Consider the following 22,011-nt stretch of genomic DNA (forward strand, 5'->3'; position numbering starts at 1 on the left):
TACCTGTGAATTGAGGTTGAAGGTTCTTCGAGTGCATTAACGTTGAAGGTTCTCATATTTTATGACCGCTTCTGCCCCGCAGACTTCAATTTCTCACGCCTAAATAATAAGGTGCGGTTTTAATTCTTGTAATTCATCGAAGTAGATAGGACTTTGGTCTTTGCATTGTACGGTTGCAGATAATATACGCATCTTCCATGCGAGCACGATAATAGTTCGCTCGAAGAGCCACTGATCTCGCCAGTGTTACAAATGTGTTCTCACGGTAACTTCGGAATCGATTTTCTGAAAAGCGAAGCGTCGCGTGAAAAAAATTTTTTTTCCACAATTTCCACCTGCTTTTTTAACCGAAGAATGCGAAACCTCCTCTGTCTGTGTAAAGACCTGAACAGCTCGAATATTTCTTGCAATAAAGTACACTGCGCATGCAGATGCTATACCTCCCTTTCCTGGAATTCTTTGAGCCGCAAACTGGATTCGCATTCAGCAGAAATTAGTTTCAACTCTTTTCATCATACGAATGGAAATCGCAGGGTTACCAACGATATTATAGTCCACAATAGGTTGTTTAACTCTTGCCGAATTTTGCAATTTTTTGAAGATCCTTGGGAATAATCTTCATCGACAGGGAAAATTTTACTGCAAACAATTTTTAATGAAATACACGTTTCGAGAGTTACCTACGAGCGCACATCGCTCCAGCCATATTGGTCCGCGAGGCGCTATTGACTGACCAATGGCCATGAACGACCCCCCCCCCCGTGTCCTTGCTCAAGTTTTTATACGTCAGATTAATATTCTTAAAAATATCGACCTTAGGCACGGAGGACACTTTTTTCCCCCAAGAATTGCAAACAGTTGGTTTATGATTTACGCGTGTCGGTGCGGAACGAGTTACGGATCTACTTATGACCGATGCCATCGAAGTCCTGCAGTCCCCCCCACCACCACCCACAAAGACGAATTCACACGCAATTCTCGGGGAGTCGAGGTTGTCGTGGACAGCGGAAGAAAAAAAAAAGAAGGAAAATCGTGAAAACGATCGGGGTTACTCGCTGACATGTTTATTTCATCATTGAATATCCTCATAAAGAACATAGTTCGTACGAAAATATAGGATATATACTCCGGGGGCAGTATTGTCAGTCGTTGGGAAAGCATGATGATGGCGAACGATAGCGTAATTTGCAAATCAATTATATTATACGCGTATACTGCGTTCGGTTCGTTATCGGCACTTTTATCATTCGGAAGATTTATTTCTAACACCTCCCTCTTATAGCAACTGCGCGTATCAACGAGCAAAGAAGAACAGGATTATCGATACAGGGCAAAAAAAAAAAAAATAATAATAACGCAGCAAATAGTTACAACTAATAATTAATTATCACTCATTCCAGCAAATCTCAGCTAGCTGGGTCGTTACAATTATACATACATATATTTTCTATATATATATATATATATATATATATACTTTTTCTCTTCGATATCTCTTATCGCTCCTACAGCCGCGAGGAAGCACGTACACAAGCCACGTGCACGATGCTCGACAAATTCGCGTGTGTTATAACAATAATAATAATATGCTACTCCTATGTCCAGCGTGGAAAAGAATGAAATTAATTAGAACGATGCACCGATAGAAAACAATCTACGGATGCACACTGCGGTCTCGCTACCATTATTCTTGATATGCATACGTACAAATATAAGCACTTTCTCTCTCGCTCCGTCTTTCACTCGTCGAACTTATTTATTTTTTTTTTTTTTTTTAAAAATTCATAGCCCTTAGGATACGCTTTTCGACAATGGACGTCCGATAGTTAGGAAACAAAGGGAGCGATACATGCGATTCTGGCATCCAAAGACACTACGACTAAAGCCGGGAATCCACCGGGGAGCTAAATTATGCTATGCGATGCTACGCTTTAAAAAGAAATTAGCTTCGATACATTCTTGTGGAACCGTTTCCACCAAAAGCTAAGCTAAAGCATAGCATTGCACAGCATGGCTTAGCTTAGCTTCTCGGTGGTTCCCCGGCCTAACGCGGCACTGTCCTTCGGTTCCTAAATTTCCGGTGGATGCCTGTAGTTCGAACGAAGCTTCCTGGGGGCGTCTCGATCGAGGGTTGTCCCTGGATCCGAAGGCTAAACGTTACGTACCGACTACGATTATGATATAAACTGTAACAAAAAAAAGAGATGGGAGGGGGGGGGGGAATAGAAGGGGGTGGGGAGAAAATTGGGGCAAGGAACGAATCGTCTATGATTACTATGCAAAATGGCGCGAAGCAGGGAGAGGAGGGTAAACAACGCAAGTGTGATCGGGGCAAAAGAAAGGTTTCGCTCTACGTTCTATTCACGGTATCCTAAGTAGTTACAAAATACAAGAAATCACGATGATACATGGAGTGTCTCGATTGAATTGGCAGTCTTACTTTGAGCATAGATCCCTTGCGAATATAATAATGGCGTTCGCGTTTCGTTCTAGTCTAAATTCTTACCCCCTAAGCGCATTTTATTGTCTTTCCTTTTAGCGTCTTTGTCTTATCGCCGATTTCACCGTTCACATCTTATCTGTTCCAAACTCGTCTTCTTTTTTTTTTCGCTCCTTATCGAACAATCACGCGGGACGGTTATACGCCTATAGCGGCCGTAATCGCAAGTATCATCGGACAGAAATAATTTCGCGACATAAAAAGTACAAAGACGCGATACCTGGGGTTCGAATAGAAGAGACTTATTCGTAATTGACAATGTTCCGTTTTCTGTTTCTTGGTCCCTCGATACGTGCATACTAACTGTGCGTTAAAGACGTGAGAATGCACTCAGCAAAGAGAAATTTATAGCGTTCTAAACTTATTTTACCTTCTTCCCTCTTATTCTCTCTCATTTACGCTCAGTCTCATTCATCCTGTCTCTCTTACGCTCTCTCTCTCTCTCCCTTCTTTCCCATCTGTTTCAATTATTTCACTCTATATACTCTCTATATATAATATATATAATAAATTTATATTTCCTATTTCTTAAGACGGTCTACAATATACAGAATGTATTTCTACGCCTATGTTATTGGAGGAAAAGGGAGGATTAATTGGTAAATCAGCGGAAATTACGTTCCGTGGGAGAACGGACGCGTTCGGGGCTCCGTCGCGGGAAGAGAAAGAGGTCGGGCTCCTCGAGACGGTACGCCCGTGCGGCGTACCAACTTTAGGGGACTTCGATCCTTCGCGCGTATCGCCGAAGTTAACAGCCGGAGATCTACTCGTAAATAGCGATGCAAGTTGCAAAAAAAGAGAAGACACGCCGACGGGAATGCGTCAGAAAATCGGAATGGCTATATAGGAAAATCGGAACGTCGTCCATCTCCGTTTTATCACACGATCAGAGTCTACGAGAAGAGGTTTCTGCAATCGTTTTTCATTTCAGAGCAATTTAATATTAAGCTCCCTCACAGATGCCTCCTCGTCGTTGCTTAGGCAGATGCTGCTAGGTTTATCGAGAGATATCAGAAGGGAAATTTTTTCTCTCTATTTATTTTTTTTTATTGCGTTAAAAAAGTCGCGGGGCGTTACAAAAATAAAAGGCAGCGATTTTCTTTGCTGCCCGTCCCTTCTATTTCACCCGATATCTCGGTGATAAATCCTTGCGCATCGTTGGCAACATTCTTCTTTCCTCGCTAGGTATCGTTCAAGTCGAATATTTTTATTAGAAAGATAAAGAAAGAATAACGGCTCACGGTACGAATTTTCGAATCTCATGCCGGGGAACACGAGATTATCGCAAGACGGGGGAGGGGCGAGGTTACATACCAGAGTATACGGTGGCATTCTGTGGTCTACAGGCTATTTGATGTAGCAGCGTGTACTAGCGCGAGGAGGCGAAAGGAATACGAAAAGAAATGAATATTCGCAGTTTCGATTTAAAAAAAAAAAGAAGAAAGAAAGAAAGAATGCTAATTTTCTGACGGGTACACTCTTCTACAGCTTCTTCGATAGCGTAGCGACCGTCCCTAAACGATTCCATAAGTGTGGAATTCGCGTGCCAGAGGGCGCCACCGTCGACGCACGAGATTGCCCCTCGATTTTCGAAGCAGCGCACTGTACATGTTCAGGATGCAGAATCAGGCAGACACAAGCGGAAGAAGAAGAAAAGAGGATAACGAGGTGACCGAGAACTAGACAGGCTCTTTGCCCTGCAGTTTGGTGGCGAGGTCCGTGACCAGCTGCTTATACACCAGCGGGTCCATGTTCTTTCCCAGCTGGTAGAGAACGAACCAGTCACCGATCTGGCATATCTCGGCGATCGTCTCGATGTGCTCCTGGGGCGAGAGGCGCGAGCGCGCGCGCAGCAGCACCAGGCGGAGCTTGGGGCCGGCTACCACTGCGGCACGGTAGGCCAGGGTCAGCCCGCTCAGCACGGACAGGATGATGAACCAGAACCAGAGGAACACGTAGATCTTCTCGTTGACAATGTTCAACGGCAGCACGCACAGCCCGTCGAACTTCTGCACCGTGCCGGACGCACCGTACTTGTGGAAGGTGCACTTGGTGACCTTCGGGAACACCCGGGACATCGGGTCGATCCTCTCCTCCGGCTCCATCTCCGTGAACTTCACCACGTCCGAGCCGTACGTGGTGAACTCCCCGTCCAGAAAGAAGTCCATGAAGTATATCTGGCCGACCACGTTAACGAAGTTGAGCACCTCGCACAGGAAGAACCGGAACGCGTAGAAGTTCTGCGTGTGCATGTTCGTGGTGAAGTAGTCGACCAGCAGCTTCCTCCTCTCCGTCTTGCACTCCTCGCTCATCACCGGGAAATTCAGGTCCAGCACCAGCATCTTGATCCTGCCGCCCTCCCAGGTCTTCCACAGGTACCGCGGCACGTAGAACAGTATCGCCTGGAAGAACAGCGTGAAGCACACCCACTGGTAGTACTTGTGGTACTTGATCTCGTCGTCGCCCTCGACGTGGGACGCCACGCCGGGCTGCACTAGGTCCTTGCCGACGATCCCGGTCCTGTCTGGGATCGTGAACGTCGAGTAGATCCAGCAGTACGTGTCCATCACGTGCAGCGGTATCTCGTCCACGATGCAGTCTATGGGGTCCCCGATGTACTGCCTAGATGTAACCAGCAGCGAGAACGCGATTAGTATGATAACGGTCGCCTTGTAGTGCAACCGAAACACATTGTTGTCGATGCAGACTGCGTCTAGCTTCAGCAGCCCCTTCACCGAGCCGAACACGTCGAACATCGTGGATAGCCTCCTTCTTCCCTAGTCCTTTTACTCAAATTCAACGGCTTTCTAGGGCCGCTTGGATGGGACACTTAGAAGGTTAACGAATGTCCGTAGCCGCGACGTGACGCCGCGCGTCAAGAGGCGTCTCACGGGCCCCTGGATCGCGCACACCAACAGAACTAACCTTCGGAATAACCCCTGAGACCACACGGATGTACCGATATTTCTTCGTTTACAAGGCAGACTCTCTCTCTCCCTGTTCACCACCGATTTCCGTTCCGAATTCCCGAGAACACGTGCGTCCCGTTCCGATCGTTCCGCGATCACTACGCGCGCGAACACGAACGTAGCGCAGCCAAGCGTCACCGAGAGCGGCTCTGTAGTAATGGCTGCGCTCAGAAACGCTGCACGATACGAGCACGCGAGGACATGCCGTTCCACCGGTGGCTCTCTTTCCCCCTTTTTCTTCCCTCTCTGTTCAGCTGCCGCGTCGCTCACTGCCCTTCCTCTCGCTCGGCCCAATTGTCGCAGCCCCTCTCTCTGTCTCGCTACCAGGTCGTACACACCAGCCCGCTACGGTACGGAGAACTATACAACCGTTTGCTTCTGCTGCACAACCGAGATTCCCTTATCCCCACCACCGCCGCCACCACCACCCGAGGAAACTCGTCTCCTACAATCCCTCTACCTAAGAACCTAACCCCACTTTTCGCCCCGTCGGCCACGGATCACAGGCAACTTCGGGTCGCTTCGCCGGGAGCGCAAAGGGGGTTCGGCTACCGTCGGTTCAGGTATCGCTGGGGCTCCGTACGCATGCGCAGAAACACAAAATCCACGAGTTCTCTCTGTGTCGTCCTGCCAGTGATGGGCAAAATTTTTATTCCGATGGACATCTCCAATAAGAGGCGAATAATTCAGACAGTTTTATCAACCGTACTAGCATTGTTCCAAGTGAATGTGTTCTGTAAAAGTAGATTTCTCTCTTACCTTCACTGTCGAATAATTGTTTATCCGTGCCTCTTCGACACTTCGAGTAGTTAGTATACGATAGGATTTCATATCAAGATTTTAATCCTATTGTGAAATTTAGATTTTTATTAGGAAACGTACGGGAGGCATGCGTTTAGGGTTATGTTTTATGAGATGGGACAATGGAATCGTAACTTACTTACCTAACCTCTCATCGGTTCGGTCTGTATTACTCAATATTCATTAAGGTCCCTATTAGTTAATCCTGGTTTCGTTATAAGCACACTGTCGATTTAAATGACAATTTAGCTGCCGCTGCGATTCTGACCCACAGCTGAAATGAGAAAGATGGGTTTTGATGTCTCTTGGAAAGAGGGATCATAGAAAATGCGGTCGAAGCAAGTTAGACGAGAAACATTGCACGATACGTTATAGAGGCCACGTGTTTCGTATTACAAATGCCAAGCTTAGCGTATCGTTTTGCGCGTGAAATTGCACACCGCTCTAGATTAACACTGCGGTGGACAGCAATCATCGTTACCAAATAATTGCTACCTTTTATCGATCACCATTAATCCGCAACGCTAATACAAACTTGCATCATACGCCAAAGAAACGAAAGCATAACGAAATTCAAACCACTGCTATTATTATTATTATTATTATTATTATTATTATTAAGGGAAACCCTTTAGCGTACAGAGATACAAAATTATTATCATTATTACGTAGAAAGATAAAAATAAGAGAAAGTTATAAAATATATATATATATATAAAATAATAACATAAAATAAAATAAAATAATATAATATAATATAAAATAAAATAAAATCACAAAGATAAAAATGCCTAATCCCGGAGCAAGAGAAAATTTACGATAGAAGATCTATGGTAAAGCTATCATTCGTGCTATCAAGAATGTTACTGTAGTCATTCGTACGAGCTCTACGAATTTTTGGGAACGCGATACGCTCGCCGGCGAAGGCGTTGGATTGCACATCGTGTGTTATTCGTATCGCGAGTCGCGACACATCTGCAACGCCAGATACATTACGAGCCGTCATTCGAATCCGTTTCGTGCTCTACAATTATATATCAATAGAAATTTATCCGACGTTGCATATCTATTTAAAGCGTCCGGTTAATTAATTTCGCTGGATCATGTTCTTATCTGAGATCGAGGATCTCTGATGATGTAATAACACGGCGTCTCCCTGCCTCCATCATCACAAGGTACTTCAGTCGAGATCCCTGTTCCTAGTGATAACTTCGAGAAATAATGGAGACATTAAGTGCTTAAAAAAGAAACCATTGTGGAAATCAATATCCTTGTCTCCCTGGCAGCTTACTAATTCTTTCATAATATTACGCCAGACTGTAATCGTATAGCGCACCGATAATTCCTGCGCGATCACGCTCAGACGATACCAGTCTTAACGTTTCGTTACATTTATTTCATTTCGAGCAGTCACAGATTGAATCTATGGATGCAATACCATGCATACGAAACTTGAAACAATGACTCAAGGCCGGTCCTGTGGCGCAACGGATAACGCGTCTGACTACGGATCAGAAGATTCCAGGTTCGAATCCTGGCAGGATCGAGTGATTTTTTTCCTTTTAAATTTTTCAACTGTTTTACGGAAGCCTCGCGTTCCTACGTCATGGTAATTACGATAATGAAAAGTTGAAAATATTTTGAATTAACGCCATTCTCGTACGGTAGATGGAAGAGGTATAGCGAGATCGTAAAATAAATCAACGAGCGATGGCACCGATTAATGTAGCAGTCGTAAGTCCTAATTCAAGCTTCGGGTTGCTGTCTCGAATTTCTATCAGTTCGCTTATGCCAACGCTCGATGGCATTCAACTTGTTTCCTCAAATTCTCCACTAATTTTACGACCTTGCTATATATCTACTTTTTCCAACTAATAGGTATACCGAAATTAGGATCCTTACGAACATTCGTATCGATCGAAAATGAAAAGGAATTAATAAATGAGTTTGACAGCACGTAAGTCTAAACTAAACAAGGGTCATGCTACGTTTAAAACAAAAAATATCTTCAATGCATTCTAATGGAACCGTTTCCACCAAAAGCTAAGCTAAAACATAGCATCGCACAGCATAGCTTAGCTTCCCGGTGGATTCCCGGCTTAAAATGTGAGAGCTTAAACAAATTATGAAATTTCTGAAATTTCGATCTTCCAAAATTGGTGCAGGTTCTGTCATTGTAAACGCTACGAATCGCGTCTAAACGCGATTAAAGGAACGCGTATGTATGTACATATGTACTAGCATCGTGGTGTTTCCAGAATTGAAGTTGCTCGAAATCACAAGTCGCTGACTAACAGCCTCGCTTACTCACGTTTCCCGCGAGAAGACACACATTCACCGTGCGACTATGCATACTTTTAGGGATCGTTCACACCGTTGGGTGGGAGGGGCGGACAGGGAGAAACAGGTTCGACAGGCGGGAATATTTTGTCCAACGAAAATATCCTAACCTAACCGCGTCTCCGTGCTTCTAGAAAATCAACAAAAACGAAGCGTGCTCTGTCCTGCGCCGTTCGAGCCCCTCCGCTCGCCGGCGAATCTTTTGTCCCGCGGCCGGGACGCTCGAGGGACGCCTCGGCTCTTATCGCCGGTCAAAATATCTCACACCTGGGAAAAGGTAGACTCGTGTTGACCGTTCCGACCCGAAAGGTACACGAGTCGCCCTTTGCCAGCACTTTCTCTCGCTATTTAGCCACTCGATGATGTTTATAGGCGGGCTGGGAAAGGAATGCCGACACGCGTGGGAATATCCATCGTGATTCCTCGTTAATGCGTTTCACGCCCACGACGGAGGATGACTCGCAGGAATATCGTCTGGGGGATTAGCGGCAGAATAGTACTATAAATAGTAATTCTGAATTTCGCTTAAGGGGATGCGTATATAAAAGGACATCTACTTAATAACGTGGAAACTAATTGGAAGCGAGCGTAGTCGGTGGGTCAAATAAATTAACCCAGTATGCAGGCCGGGAACCGGTTGCAACGACGTGTAAACTGAGAAGGGCTATCAAGGCAAGGATGCTTGCGAGGAATACGAAATTGACGAAATCATTCTGGCCTTATGTATTTGTTATGTAAAGTTACTGCTATTTTATCGGCGATTAGATCGAGCTGTTACCGTGTTCATTGGGAGTTGTAGATAAAACGGTGAACGGATATCGTAGTCATTTGTGATAGGACCAACCAGGCAACCCAATACTAGTTTCGAGTATTAGAGTTTTCAGCCGACCACTGCCTTGTGCAGGAAAAGAGGGATATTTCAAAATAAATAAATTTCAATATAAATTTATATATATATATAAATATTGTTAGGGCATCACATTTTGTATCTTAAATTTATATTTGTATTTATCACAAACGATCGTGCATTTTTCAGGAGTCAGTTTATTATCAGCATTATCAAGCATCTAGTAGTTAGTGGTAGGGAGCAGAGTCAATATTATATAGCTTCCATTCGATAGTAGAACAAAAAATGTTTTTATCGTACGTGGCTGGGAATACAATCTGTATATACCTTATGTATGCAATACAATTATATACGCAATTATTATATTGTTATGTACATAATAATTATGTATTAGTTGAGAACCTGAGACGTCCTTTAATGAAGAACGAAGAGTTACGATTCGGGGACTGCCCCCTCCCGGTTCGGTTAATTGGCCCTCCACTTGCAGTTGCGAGAGCTCTCTTGACAACGAAATATCCCTCGAACCGTCGGATTTTTGACTGGAAAAGGCTTCTCTTACCTGCGGTCTGCGGGTAGGCGTCGACGTGGCGCGATACTCGATACATCAGCTGCTACGGGCCTACCCGTGACTTCGCCATAGAGAATGGCGTGTGTTTCGGAAGAGTGGGGTCAAGAAAGAAAGGGACCGGTTTTTCTGGTTTTCAATCTCTGCCGGCCCCTCGCGCAGCCCATTCTCTTGCTGCCTTCCCCTCTTGCAATAGGATGTGTATATTTCGAACCAGATATATATTTCATCCTTTGTGCCACCAAGCGGAGGCCCGACTTCGTCTTTATCCACTTTTGCCAGCGGATCCATCGAATCTTAAAACTTTCTCGCCTATAAAACATTCCACGGTGTCCGGCACCTATCAAGTCGCACAGAAACATTTTAACGTTCGATGCTTGACAATATCATTTATTTATTTTAATTATTCCTCAATCACAAACATATTTGCTATGCAATATATTATCAGGAACTGTACAGTTTTATAATAATGTAATCATGCCATACGATTGCAATAGTGTTATGATGTAAGTTTTCACTGTTGATAACACAGCGCTCCTACCTACTGGCGATAATGCGAACACGCGAAGGGAAATGCAAGGAGTTTTTTTGTAAGATTTGAAACGTTTCCTTTATGGATTTCGAAAAGTCGAGTGAATCAAGGTATCGTGGTTTTGAAGCTGGAAAGTGTGCGATTACACGAGCTGCAAATTGTACTGCAGGCTACATTCTAGTTATTTATACGTTTGCTTAAAAAAACACGATAAACGAGGGCACGGAGTACTGGAACTGGCATGTAGTCATTCGCGCCGTATAGTCGGTACGTAACAGTGGCGCGATCTGCAACTAGGAGAACGTTCGCCAGTGTCATTTGTTTCCGACAACGGGATTTACAGGAACGAATCGAACTTAAAGTAAACGTGAAATTATCTTGCGGTTATAATGCTACGTCTGGCACTGCGGGTTTAGATTTATCTTACGGTGTTTTAAAATCATTCCTTGACGTTTCGCAATAATGTTTATCAAGAGTTCATGGGCCTGCCGATAGTGAAGAGAATCTTATTACTCTTACCCAGAGCGCTTACCGTTAAAGTTTAATTTTCTTTATTTTAGATCATTGTGCTCACGTTTATCCATCGAAAATGTCTATTTCGGTGCGTTGCTCGTTAATTGTTCACCGATTTTAAGGGATCAGAAATCTTTAATACGTTTTCCTGTGCAGAATCACGAAAAGAACTATACTCCCAGCTGGTGGAGCAAACGATACGGAAACGAGGAAATACTGCTGCAGCACTCAAAACTCGCCGCAGAAGGTGAATGACGTTTCCAGGTATTTTTTACTTTGTAAAATTCACAGAGGGGATAATTATTTGTCTGTTCCAGTTACGAGGGACGCTCGTAGAACCCTTAATTGCGAACTTGATATTCCGTACGGCGCTACGGATCGGACGAAATACGATGTATACGGAACTAACCTACCTAAATGTGCGCGTATAAATGTATTTTTTTACTTTTAAGTTTATAATGGTAAATAGTTCGATCCGTCACAGATTTAGATAATTACTTAGAGATAATATTATCTACGAGTGAAATCCTTTAGCTCGACGTGGCGTCGCAGGCGAAGTACGTATTATAAAGTTTAATACTTTCCTCTGTGGCGGTGCCATATTGTGCGTGAAGGGGCGAACACGTAACGTGGCATCAACTATAGGCAGAAAATATTAGTCGCTGGTAGACAATATACAGGGCGACACACTATACGGAAGATTGATTGTACATCGTTTGCCGCAGGCCTGGGCAACATCTTCCACGACCCCCACTACTAGTCTACCAGTTCCCCCACTATTAATCACTCCATATCCTCCTACTGTGATTTATTTCGCATGACGGCGAATATGCATATGTACTTATACAAATGACCCAAATGGATATGGTGGGGGTCGCTGAGAAGTGGGGAAATAAGTCGCATGTAGGCTCGCGAGCCGCAAGTTGCCCAGGCCTGGTTTGCAGGACGATGTACTGAACTACAGGGTATTCGAAAAGTTATTGCGTATTTTGATGGAACAAGGCGAACTTTAGACGTGCGTCTTAAGGGGTTATACCTGGTCAGGCGGCCGAAAAGAGGCGAATATTTGTGAATTGTTTTCTTAAGCAGCGGAAGCATATATTTTTACAAAACTTTTGCGCTTAAAAGAGCAACATTTAAAGAACATTTGGTAATTTTTTCGTAGAAAAATAGTTACGTTTATAATAAAGTAACAACCGACATCCAAGAAGCATTTTTAAAAATTTGCTTTCGCGGTGAGCACTGCTTCGGTGCCAGATTATCTAAAATCAAAATACAAAAATGATTTCGGTAATATATTAAGTATCCTCAGACTGACGGAGGGAATTTTCCGAAATATTAATTTAAAATAAAATGGCGGCTATTTAAATTTGAAATCCTGATTTTTTTCGCGTGATTTTTGCACGAAAAAATCAGGATTTCAACTTTAAATAGCGTTTTGTTTTTAATTAATATTTCGGAAAATTCTCGCCATCAATCTGAGGATACATTAATATATTAAAGAAACCTTTTTTGTTTTTGATTTTAGATAATCTGGTTCCGAATGGCAGTGCTCACCGCAAAAGCAAATTTTTAAAAAGGATTCTTGGATGTGGGTTATTTTATTATTATATATTTTCTAAAATTAGAAAATGTTCTTTAAATGTTGCTCTTTTAAGTGCAAAAAGTTCTGTAAGAATACATGCTTCCGCTTTTTAAAAAAAAATTTAGGAATTTGAGGACGTGTAGTGTTTATAAAAATAGACGAAAATGTCACGGGTAACGTAAGTTCGCAAATAAACTCCGTCAGAGTACTATGTGACTTATTGTTAGTACAGCATTATTGTTATCATTACACTGCGTTCCACATTAGAGCGTACTCGTTTCGCGCAGGGATACACTGTTGATTGGTAGTAAACCGGCAGAGAAAGTGCTACGACCAATCACGAAAGTGCTACGACCAATCACGAAAGTGCTTCGACCAATAGCGTGTGTCAGATCCGAGGGAGCTGCGCAGATCGGTCGCAAATCAGTCGGGGCGTTGGTACGCTCTTATGTGGAACGCAGTGGGTATACGATATACAGAACGGGTTTGGACGGGTGGTATAACCGAGAATAAAGTAATTCCTTGCGCAAAAATAAATCAAAAATATGGAATGCAATTGTTTTATATGCAAATTCGTCTGGAATGCGCGCACCTGATTAAAAGTCAGCAGAATTTATCAGTATACATGGTAAAATCGCGAAAGATATGAATTCAGAAATAAGTCGAAATTGTAGAATAATTTTTTTCCAAATCAGGCTTCACCTTTGAGATTATCGACTTTGAAAATCTACCGAGTTCGCGTGCATTTGACTAAAAAAGTCCATACCACTTCCAAATCAATTATATTTTGAAAAGAAAGCCCCGTTCGGGGAAAGGTATTTTATAATTTCATCGTATTTGTACACGAGGGTTTATTTCACTTTAATTTCTGTTGATTTTTAGTCACGTGCGCGCACACTAGACGTATTTTCGAACTCGATTTTCGGGAAACGAAGACTCATACACAAACAAAATTATTCGACATTTTCGATTTGTTGTTTGCATAAGAAATTACTTTTCACCAAATTGTACCACCCGTCCTCACCTAACCTGTACATAAACATAAAAGTCGAGAAAGTAGCTTTAAATGGTGAGTATTGTCTGCCTTAACTACATAGAAATTCTTGCCGAGATCTATGATCTCTTTTGCTTTTACACTTACTGGTTTTTCTTTCAAGATACGATTTTATCTCGTTTTATATTAATTTTCTAAGCTAATACAAGGCTTGCATAAATTGAATTTCAGATGCTCCCGTACTCGTATTTATTCACGGCGGATATTGGCAAGAAGGCGGCAAAGAGCTGGCTGCGTTTGCGGCGCCCGTGTTCGTTGCCAAAGGGATCAAAGTTATAACAGTTGGCTACGATTTATGCCCTAACGGTAAACTCCGCCCTCTTCCTATCCCCGTTTGATAATCTCAAAAATATCCTAATTAATTTCATGCACCGCATTTCAGTCAGACTTGGAGACATAGTGTCACAGATAAAAACAGTGATAGAGCAAATACTGAAATCCGCCTCGAGTAACGGGAATCGGTACGCTGCGTGTAATCAGTATTTAAACGAAGGTCGATTCGATTAATTTGCAATGTAATTATTAAATTAAACGAATGAACGCAGGGTCGTCTGGGTTGCTGGCCATAGCGCTGGGGCGCATTTAGCAGTGAGCCTTTTATACGATAAATTATGGTTGGACAAAATGATGGAATATGGTTACCTGAAACTGCTAAAAGGTGTCGTTCTACTTAGCGGTATTTACAGTTTGAAACCCCTACTCGGTACCACTATCAACGACAATTTACAGCTGACAAAGTAAGTTTCTTCGTAGGTGCCCATGAATTCATAGTGAATCGATTTATTAGCTGCCTGTATTTGGAAATCATAACACAAGTTAATGTAACTTTCATATTTATATGATTCAGAGATGAAATCGAGGCATATAGTTTCAACGCTATCGACACTAAAAATTACAAACCCATCGAGGGATTTAAAGTTATTGTAACTTGCGGGGAAGCCGATTCTCCAGTGTTCATCAATGAGACACAAGAATGTGCTCAGGTAGCCATCATCGTTTTCATTGTTTCTAGGTAGATTGTTGGTCTCCTGTCTCTTTTTGTTTTAGAAACTTATTAAAATGGTGGACCATGTTCAATATATTCTGCTCCGGGAAAATGTCGATCACTTCGATATAGCGGAGAGGCTGGTGAATACAGAATACATTTTAACAAAACTGTTGCTGAGTAATATATTACGCGACTAGTAAGGGCCAAGAAGTGAAGAAATAATATGAAAACCTGCAGCTTTGGCGAAAACTATTTATAAATAACATTCTATATATAACAATCGTATATATATGTTGGTGTTCGTATAAAATTTATTAAGTTTAACATATATCGGTGTAGCAATACATTGAGGTTAAATTACAAACTGTAAAAAACTGAATACATTTATCCTACTCCGGTTTATCCTGCTGCAGACTGGTCATCTGTCACCTTGTAAGTGTTTTGCGTAACAATGATCAAGATGAACAACTACCAGTTCTTGCTCGCGTCATTTCGGCTTAGACGGATGCTGCAGTGCAGTCTCTTCCTGCTTTTTCGTTAATAATACAGTCCGGTTAGTTTGAGGAATTTCTATGATTTTCCTATTGAAGTGTTTTATCTGTACGTTTTTCGCCTGATTGCTAGCATTGGTTTGATGATTAGTAGACACCGTAGCTGGTAAGCGCATAATCGTAGGTCCTCTGTTTATATCTACCGCTTGATGCATCGATGTTATAATTCGACCATTCTGCGATTTTATCAAATTACTCGCACCCATGTCTCGCGGATTCAACCTCACATAATTGTTCGTAATGTTCTTTACATTAATTATACTTTTGCCCGCTGGTATCACTAACGTTTTGTATTTACCTTTCACGAGAGGAAGTACGTTCGAGCCAATTTGAATTGTGCATTGCGCAAGTGTAGGAGTTTCATTTGGTACTTCTGCTGTAAGGTCTATGATCCCACTACTGTTTAATGTCTTTGAAGTACCTCCACCTGTGCTTGATTTATCTATTTTCTCTCGCACATCCTCCCATGTCGTAGGAGGTTTAGCAAATGAACGTACTCGTAGCAGTGGCTTTTCTTTCTCTAATGGTATATTATCCGCTGATTCGTCATTGATATTATTAGGTTCATTCTCTACAACACACATATACATATAAAATCTAAATGCTGCCTTTTTATATCTTTGGCAATTAAGTCTTTTTCATTGATATTATGTTTGAACACTAACCTTTTACTTCACCGACGAGGCTTTTATCTACCTCAGTGTTTTCATCTACTTCTGTAGGCAATATTGCATCGGGTGAAGGATCAGGCAATGGTGCTGTATCCATTTTTTCTGTCGATTCCGACTTAGAATTATCCTTGGGATTAGGAATGTTTGTACTGCCATCAGCGCTATTCGATCTTACATTATTATCGTCACTTGTTGACTTTAAATTATTATCGTCACCTGTTGACTTTAAATTATTATCGACACTCGTTGACTTTAAATTATCATCGACACTTGTTGACTTTAAATTATTATCGTCACTTTTTGACTTTAAATTATCATCGTCACTTGTTGACTTTAAATTATTATCGTCACTTGGTGACTTTAAATTATTATCGTCACCGTCCTTTAATTTGTCGCTCGCATTTATCTTACACTTTTCGTCCACCTCTATAACGTCCGGATCAGTTTTATCCGAACTGGGTTCGTCGGTTCCGTCTTTACCGCCTTTAGAAGGCTTGCCTCCGTCCGTGCTGTTCTCGTCCTGCTCTATACTCAGGTTCATGTCGTCTAAGCTGGTGTCATTTTCATTATCGATGTCCTCATCCTCGTTCTCTATACTATCCTCTTCGTCTTCTTCATTCTCCGACGACGTTTTCGAGTCGCAAATTTCATCCTTCATTTCTTCCTGCTTCCTCACAAACTCCTGGAATACATTCGTCAATCGCTTTTCACCCTCCCTTTTGTTCTGAATTAACTTCTCGGCCAGCTCTGGATTCTTTAAAGCGGGATCATCGTCCTGATTCTCAAGAAATAATGAAAACGTGTCCCAGTAATCGTTCCGCCGGGAGCGTTGTAAATATTCTCCTAATTCGGCAAATGCTTTCTTTGCTAGAACAGAATGGAATTGCGACTAATCGAATCCGGAGGCACGCGAACTTCGCTTACAATTCTAATTTACTCACCGATTTGTTGCTGTTTCTTAGTATCCAAATCTAAATCATGTAGTTCATTGCATTTCTTAACGCACTCCAGGATATCTCTGAAATCTGGAAAAATTATTGCCTGCGCGAAAGCACCGATTTTTTTGTGTTTGTTCCTCTTAGATATTTTGGAGTTGATAAAGCTTGTAATAGCATGATCCACGGCAACAATTCCAGTTGTACTGAAATGCTTTGGTCTTAAGTATTGCCGTTCTGCGTCAGCGTTCTCTCCCGTGTACTCGCAATACTTGTTATAAAGCTCCACCATTCGATACTTGTACTTTTCTAATTTAATATAATTACTATTACTCTCGCCATCGAAATCTAGCTCCGATTCCTCCAGTTTCACGATAATCTTCTGACAGTGGAGCATCGCACGTTCTATCTTTTTAATTTTCTCAGAGACAGGATTATCTTCCTGTGCGTCTTCGTAATTTTCATTAGATTCTTTCAAATCGTCACTATCAGTTACACGCTCTGTACTCGAACACGACGCAATGGCTTCGTTGGAACAATTATCGATTGTTTTGCTCGCGCTGGATGCGTAATTTCTGCCGTTTAACAGCAGGGTCGATTTACCGATGCAGCGATTTTTCATTTCGTTCATTACGTCTGTGATATGTACGTACACCTGACTATTCGTTATACAGTTCCTTTTCTCGTTTAAAAAGTTAATGAATGCCTCCGAATTGGCGTACGCTGCGTCTAGTTGCTCGTAGCGCCTCTTCAACTTGTTAACGATAGCTTTCATATCTTCGGAGCGATCCTTTTGCAAGCATAAACTGATGAACATCGGAAATATGTCCTGTCCCACTGGCGAGAATGTTTTCCTTTCTTTTACAATCAATTTCGGCTTCAATATTACTTTTTCTTTGCTCTCTTCCTTACTTGAAAGTTCGTTCGCACATTGCTTCGTATTAGACTCTTCGACATTGCTTCCTTCTTCCAGCACAAATACTTTCTTACTATTTTCAAGGCCAATGTCACCGTCGCTGCTCATTTCTGACACTTTCCTCTTTTTCCCGCATGTCTCCTTCCTTTCTGTTTCCTCTGAAATAACTTCCGTTTTTACAGGCGAAACAGAATCGTCTTGCGACTTAATAACAGAAACGCGCTCCTTGTTGCTTTCGGTCTGTAATAAAACAACATGCACGTTCTTCGGCTCGTAATCGGTACTACGATATTTGTAAATAACCATCGAGAATTTATAAGCTACGGGATGAGATAACTGGATAGACGCATGTACACACCTGTTCTGTTCTCTTTTCTTCGTCGTCTGACGAGATACAGATGACCTCATCCTTCTCCATACTCGTTAGATCTAACTAAACGAAAGTTAAATCGCGTTGGATAGCGAGAAATATCTGTTGATGAATTCTGTAAGACTTCTTCGATTGTTGAGATGCTGAAAATTAATAATCGACTCAATCCTACTTGCATTGTAAACATGCCAATGCGTACGTTACGCTGCGTGCAATAGGGCGCCAACATTTGCTTAAAAACAGTCCCTTCCGTTGACTTTAATGTACAGTGAGTATAAAAAGTATTCGTACAGCGACCAATTTAAAGTAAAACTTTGTACATCCATGTCAGTAATAAATTTTAACGGAATAAAAATGATTAATACATATTCTTCGATGCTTGTAGAATAGATTTTGTGTGAACAAAATTTTATTCCCCTTAACATTTACAAGGATATTAACAAAAACAGATAAACGTGCAGAAATGGACGCACGAAAAGTATTCGTACAGTTAAATAATAAAGAATTAATAAACCATAGAATTAAATTAAATATTTAATGTTTCAATAGTTTGTGAGATTGCCCGTTGATTTTATAATAGCTTTGAAGCTTATTATTGGGTATGGAATTTACTAAATTGGATGTTATAGCAGGCTGTATTATACTCTACTCTTTAAGCAGCGCAGTTTTCAAACTTTCTTTAAATGTAATATTATAATTACATATTTTTTTGTCCAGATGATTCCATAGGTACTCTATGGGATTGATATGTGGTGATTATGGCGCCGTTTTAAAATATTTTGGTGTGTTATATAAAACTCTCTGCCCAGTGTTATATGCTGAACGCTTTGGGTCAAGGGGTTTTTCTGGACATTTTTCCCCATATAATCATTGCATTAATGGTGCAACAAATGGTTACCTAGATGGGGCTACCGCACTATTAGACTGTAGTAGAAACAAAAATAGTACAAGACTGAGTGGCTACGAGTTTCAGAACTCTGAACAAGTAGCCCGTACCATTCTTATAGTCATAAGAGGTGAAACAATGGCAGTTTTTTCTAGATTTATTGAAGCCTTATAGTTGTAAGATAGAACTTTGTAATGTCCTTCAATAAATACTTTTTCAAAAAAAAAAAATGCTTTGGATCATTGTCATGGGTAAATATAAAATTGTCATTAAGTCCCATTTTATTTGCACTAGCATGGATGTGCTTCTTCAGGATGTCAATACAAACTCTATTGCACTCATACAGACCCAGCCAAATGCAGAACCCCCACGGTATTTCATTGTAGGTCCTGACTTTTCTTTTCTGAACTCCGTATTCTTTTTTCTCCATGCTGTGAAGTGTGTTTTGAGCCCAAATATTTCAAATTTGTTTGCGTCAGTGAATTGCAGCCAAATGCAGAACCCCCGCGGTATTTCATCGTAGGTCGTGAATTTTCTTTTCTGAACTCTGTATTCTTTTTTCTCCATGCTGTGAAGTGTGTTTTGGGCCCAAATATTTCGAATTTGTTTGCGTTAGTGAATTCAAAATATTTGGGTCCAAAACACACTTCACAGTATGGACAAAAAAAAGGATACAAACTTCAGAAAAGTAAATTCACGACCTACGATGAAATACCACGGGGGTTCTGCAGTTGGCTGCATCTGTATGAGTGCCGTTGGAGTGAAATCTCTACATTTCATCGATGGTAGTATGAATCATAGAGTTTATATTGACATCCTGAACAAGCGCATCCATGCGAGTGCAAATAAAATGGGAATTAATGACAATTTTATATTTACCCATGACAATAATCCAAAGTATTCTGCATATAATACTGGGCTGAGGGTTTTATATAACATACCAAAATATTTGAAAACGGAGCCATAATCACCACACATCAATCCCATAGAGCCCCTATGGTATTACCTGGACAAAAAAGTACGTAATCATAATATTACATTTAACGCTATTCCTACCATGACCAGTGAAATCACCATTTTTAAAATTTCGATTAGAATTTCCTATATACAATGTAATTGAATCACCTTTAAACTTTACGACTTTTCCTCCAATATACATTTGTACACGATATACTTCTGAATAAAAGAAACTATATTTTTACCCTGTCAAATTGGCGATTATCTTCATTCTATATTAAAAAATATAAGTTGTGCTAAAGTGCAGTCATTCGACCGGTCGCGGTAGGAATAGGTATACGTGAAGTGTCGGTAGGAATAGTGTTAAAGAAAGTTTGACAACCTCGCTGCTAGAAGAGTAAAGTATAATACAGCCTGCTATAACATCCAACTTAGTGAATTCCATAACGATGAGCCTCAAAGCTATTATAAAATCAAAAGGCAATCTGACAAACTATTAAAACATTAAATATTTAGTTTATTTCTATAGTTTACTAATTCTTTATTATTTAACTGTACGAATACTTTTCGCACGTCCGTTTATGCACGTCTATCTGTTTATGTTATTATCTTTGTAATTGTTAATGGGAATAAAATTTTGTTCATACAAAATCTGTTCTACAAGCATCGAAGAATATGTATTAATCATATTTTTTCCGTTAAAACTGACTACTGACATGGATATACAAAGTTTTACTTTATATTGGTGCCTGTACGAATACTTTTTACACTCACTGTATGTCGCTTTATTTATAGACAAACTGGACGTTTAACAGATACAGGATAAACTTGATAAATACAGAAGAATAGTTGCTTTCTCTATATTGGTTACTTATATGAAAATTTTACTTTTCAGTGAATGAAGATGACTAACTGTGACATTAACAAGAATGATACAATTCTAAATAAAGTTCTACTTACGAGCCACCATTATTACATATCGCGGAGTTTACATCGTACGTACCAGTTTTACTGGGAAACTAACGTTTGTTCCCGAAAATCTATCGAAAATCGATACTATCTACGCGCAGGGTATTTAAAAAGATTAAAAAAGGATTACTGCGTCCTTCTCAGATGATTTTCATGAAACGGGTGGTGATCAAATTGCCACAGTAGGAGGAGGAAACATGCTTACCCAGTAGTACGGTCTTGTTTAATTGTAACATAATACAGCGTGGTGTGTGGTTTTAATGCATTTCTCTATATTTTGTAATTGTATTTGCTTATTTCTTGACAGATATCATCTAAGATAAATTTTGAACGTAACTGAACGTAACTAATCGTCTCGCAATTCTCGCCACTATATATTGTATTGTATAATGTGAAGTGAATAGAGGTATAGGATATCGAGGTATCGAGATTCGATGGACAGCGATATTTAAAAAAAACCCTTTTGTATTAGATTACGGTGCGGTAGTTAAAAAACATATAGATAAATCGTGACATTGATAGAGCGCTGAAGTGAACGTGTTTCGAAGATCAGCACAAACGAATTCGAATTGACAGAAATTGACAAAAATATCAGGAGATAACGACTCGGAGCCTCAAGCGGGACTATAGATAACTATAGATAGGTGCCTGTCATAGCATTAGTGGGACATTTTACAGCGCCGCTTGTGATGTGTCTGGGCGAATTCCACTTACGTTCAAATCGCCCGTGGGTTTCATTAGGGTAGGTTTCCCTATACGCGACCGGACGCATCGTCAAGAATTTCAAAGTCAATTTTCTCGAAAATGAAGCGCGATATCAAAAAATTGTATTGTTTTTTCTCGATTTATTTACTTATTATAAGTCGATAAGAAAGAGCAACTTTTTTTCATATCGCGCTTAATTTTCAAGAAAATCGACTTTGAAGTTCTTGACGTTGCATCCAGTCGCGTACAGGAGAGCCTAGCTTAATGAAAGTCACGGGCGATTTTGGCGTAAGTGGAATTCGCCCTCTGATAGCTGATAGCGCATTCGGCAGACACGCATTGGCACTGCACTGGTGC

General features: G+C 41.0%; 3 protein-coding genes and 1 non-coding gene across 5 annotated transcripts; 2 read left to right on the top strand and 2 right to left on the bottom strand.

The window, feature by feature from the left end:
* Window positions 1-1,048: 1,048 nt before the first annotated feature.
* Window positions 1,049-5,840, bottom strand: Inx2 (innexin 2). The gene has a single exon (XM_076809317.1). It carries the CDS (start codon window positions 5,254-5,256, stop codon window positions 4,180-4,182), a length of 1,077 nt encoding a protein of 358 aa, XP_076665432.1. The 5' UTR covers window positions 5,257-5,840; the 3' UTR covers window positions 1,049-4,179.
* Window positions 5,841-7,743: 1,903 nt separating this feature from the next.
* On the top strand, window positions 7,744-7,816 carry Trnar-acg (transfer RNA arginine (anticodon ACG)). The gene has a single exon. It is a non-coding gene; the product is annotated as a tRNA-Arg (tRNA).
* Window positions 7,817-10,697: 2,881 nt separating this feature from the next.
* Kfase (kynurenine formamidase) lies at window positions 10,698-15,096 on the top strand. Its single transcript, XM_076807606.1, has 9 exons — window positions 10,698-10,915; window positions 11,115-11,155; window positions 11,224-11,314; window positions 11,385-11,486; window positions 13,878-14,012; window positions 14,089-14,167; window positions 14,252-14,443; window positions 14,554-14,689; window positions 14,754-15,096. Exons 2-9 carry the CDS (start codon window positions 11,144-11,146, stop codon window positions 14,889-14,891), a joined length of 885 nt encoding a protein of 294 aa, XP_076663721.1. The 5' UTR covers window positions 10,698-10,915; window positions 11,115-11,143; the 3' UTR covers window positions 14,892-15,096.
* On the bottom strand, window positions 14,988-21,575 carry Daxx (Daxx-like protein). Of its 2 annotated transcripts, XM_076807437.1 has the most exons (7): window positions 21,155-21,575; window positions 20,941-21,040; window positions 18,126-18,280; window positions 16,858-18,007; window positions 16,295-16,783; window positions 15,911-16,132; window positions 14,988-15,816 (listed from the first exon to the last, which is right to left on the bottom strand). In XM_076807437.1, the coding sequence occupies exons 3-7, from the start codon at window positions 18,183-18,185 to the stop codon at window positions 15,182-15,184; spliced, it is 2,556 nt and encodes an 851-aa protein (XP_076663552.1). In that variant the 5' UTR covers window positions 18,186-18,280; window positions 20,941-21,040; window positions 21,155-21,575; the 3' UTR covers window positions 14,988-15,181. The 2 variants fall into 2 exon arrangements, with proteins under 2 accessions (XP_076663552.1, XP_076663545.1); XM_076807430.1 differs by lacking the exon at window positions 20,941-21,040.
* Between the last annotated feature and the right edge of the window lie 436 nt (window positions 21,576-22,011).

The sequence above is a fragment of the Andrena cerasifolii genome, chromosome 1, assembly GCF_050908995.1.
Source record: "Andrena cerasifolii isolate SP2316 chromosome 1, iyAndCera1_principal, whole genome shotgun sequence".
Classification (NCBI taxonomy): domain Eukaryota; kingdom Metazoa; phylum Arthropoda; class Insecta; order Hymenoptera; family Andrenidae; genus Andrena; species Andrena cerasifolii.

Bases quoted from the DNA above. Each gene is read 5' to 3' on its own strand.
- Daxx (XM_076807430.1), bottom strand. From the start codon at position 18,185: ATGGAGAAGGATGAGGTCATCTGTATCTCGTCAGACGACGAAGAAAAG. The intron at 16,784-16,857 runs GTGAGTAAATTA...ATTCTGTTCTAG, and splicing joins TAAGAAACAGCAACAAATCG to CAAAGAAAGCATTTGCCGAA. The intron at 16,133-16,294 runs GTGACGATAATA...TAAAGTCAACAG, and splicing joins GAGCGACAAATTAAAGGACG to GTGACGATAATAATTTAAAG.
- Inx2 (XM_076809317.1), bottom strand. From the start codon at position 5,256: ATGTTCGACGTGTTCGGCTCGGTGAAGGGGCTGCTGAAGCTAGACGCA.
- Kfase (XM_076807606.1), top strand. The intron at 11,315-11,384 runs GTGAATGACGTT...TGTCTGTTCCAG, and splicing joins CTCAAAACTCGCCGCAGAAG to TTACGAGGGACGCTCGTAGA. The intron at 14,168-14,251 runs GTACGCTGCGTG...GAATGAACGCAG, and splicing joins GCCTCGAGTAACGGGAATCG to GGTCGTCTGGGTTGCTGGCC.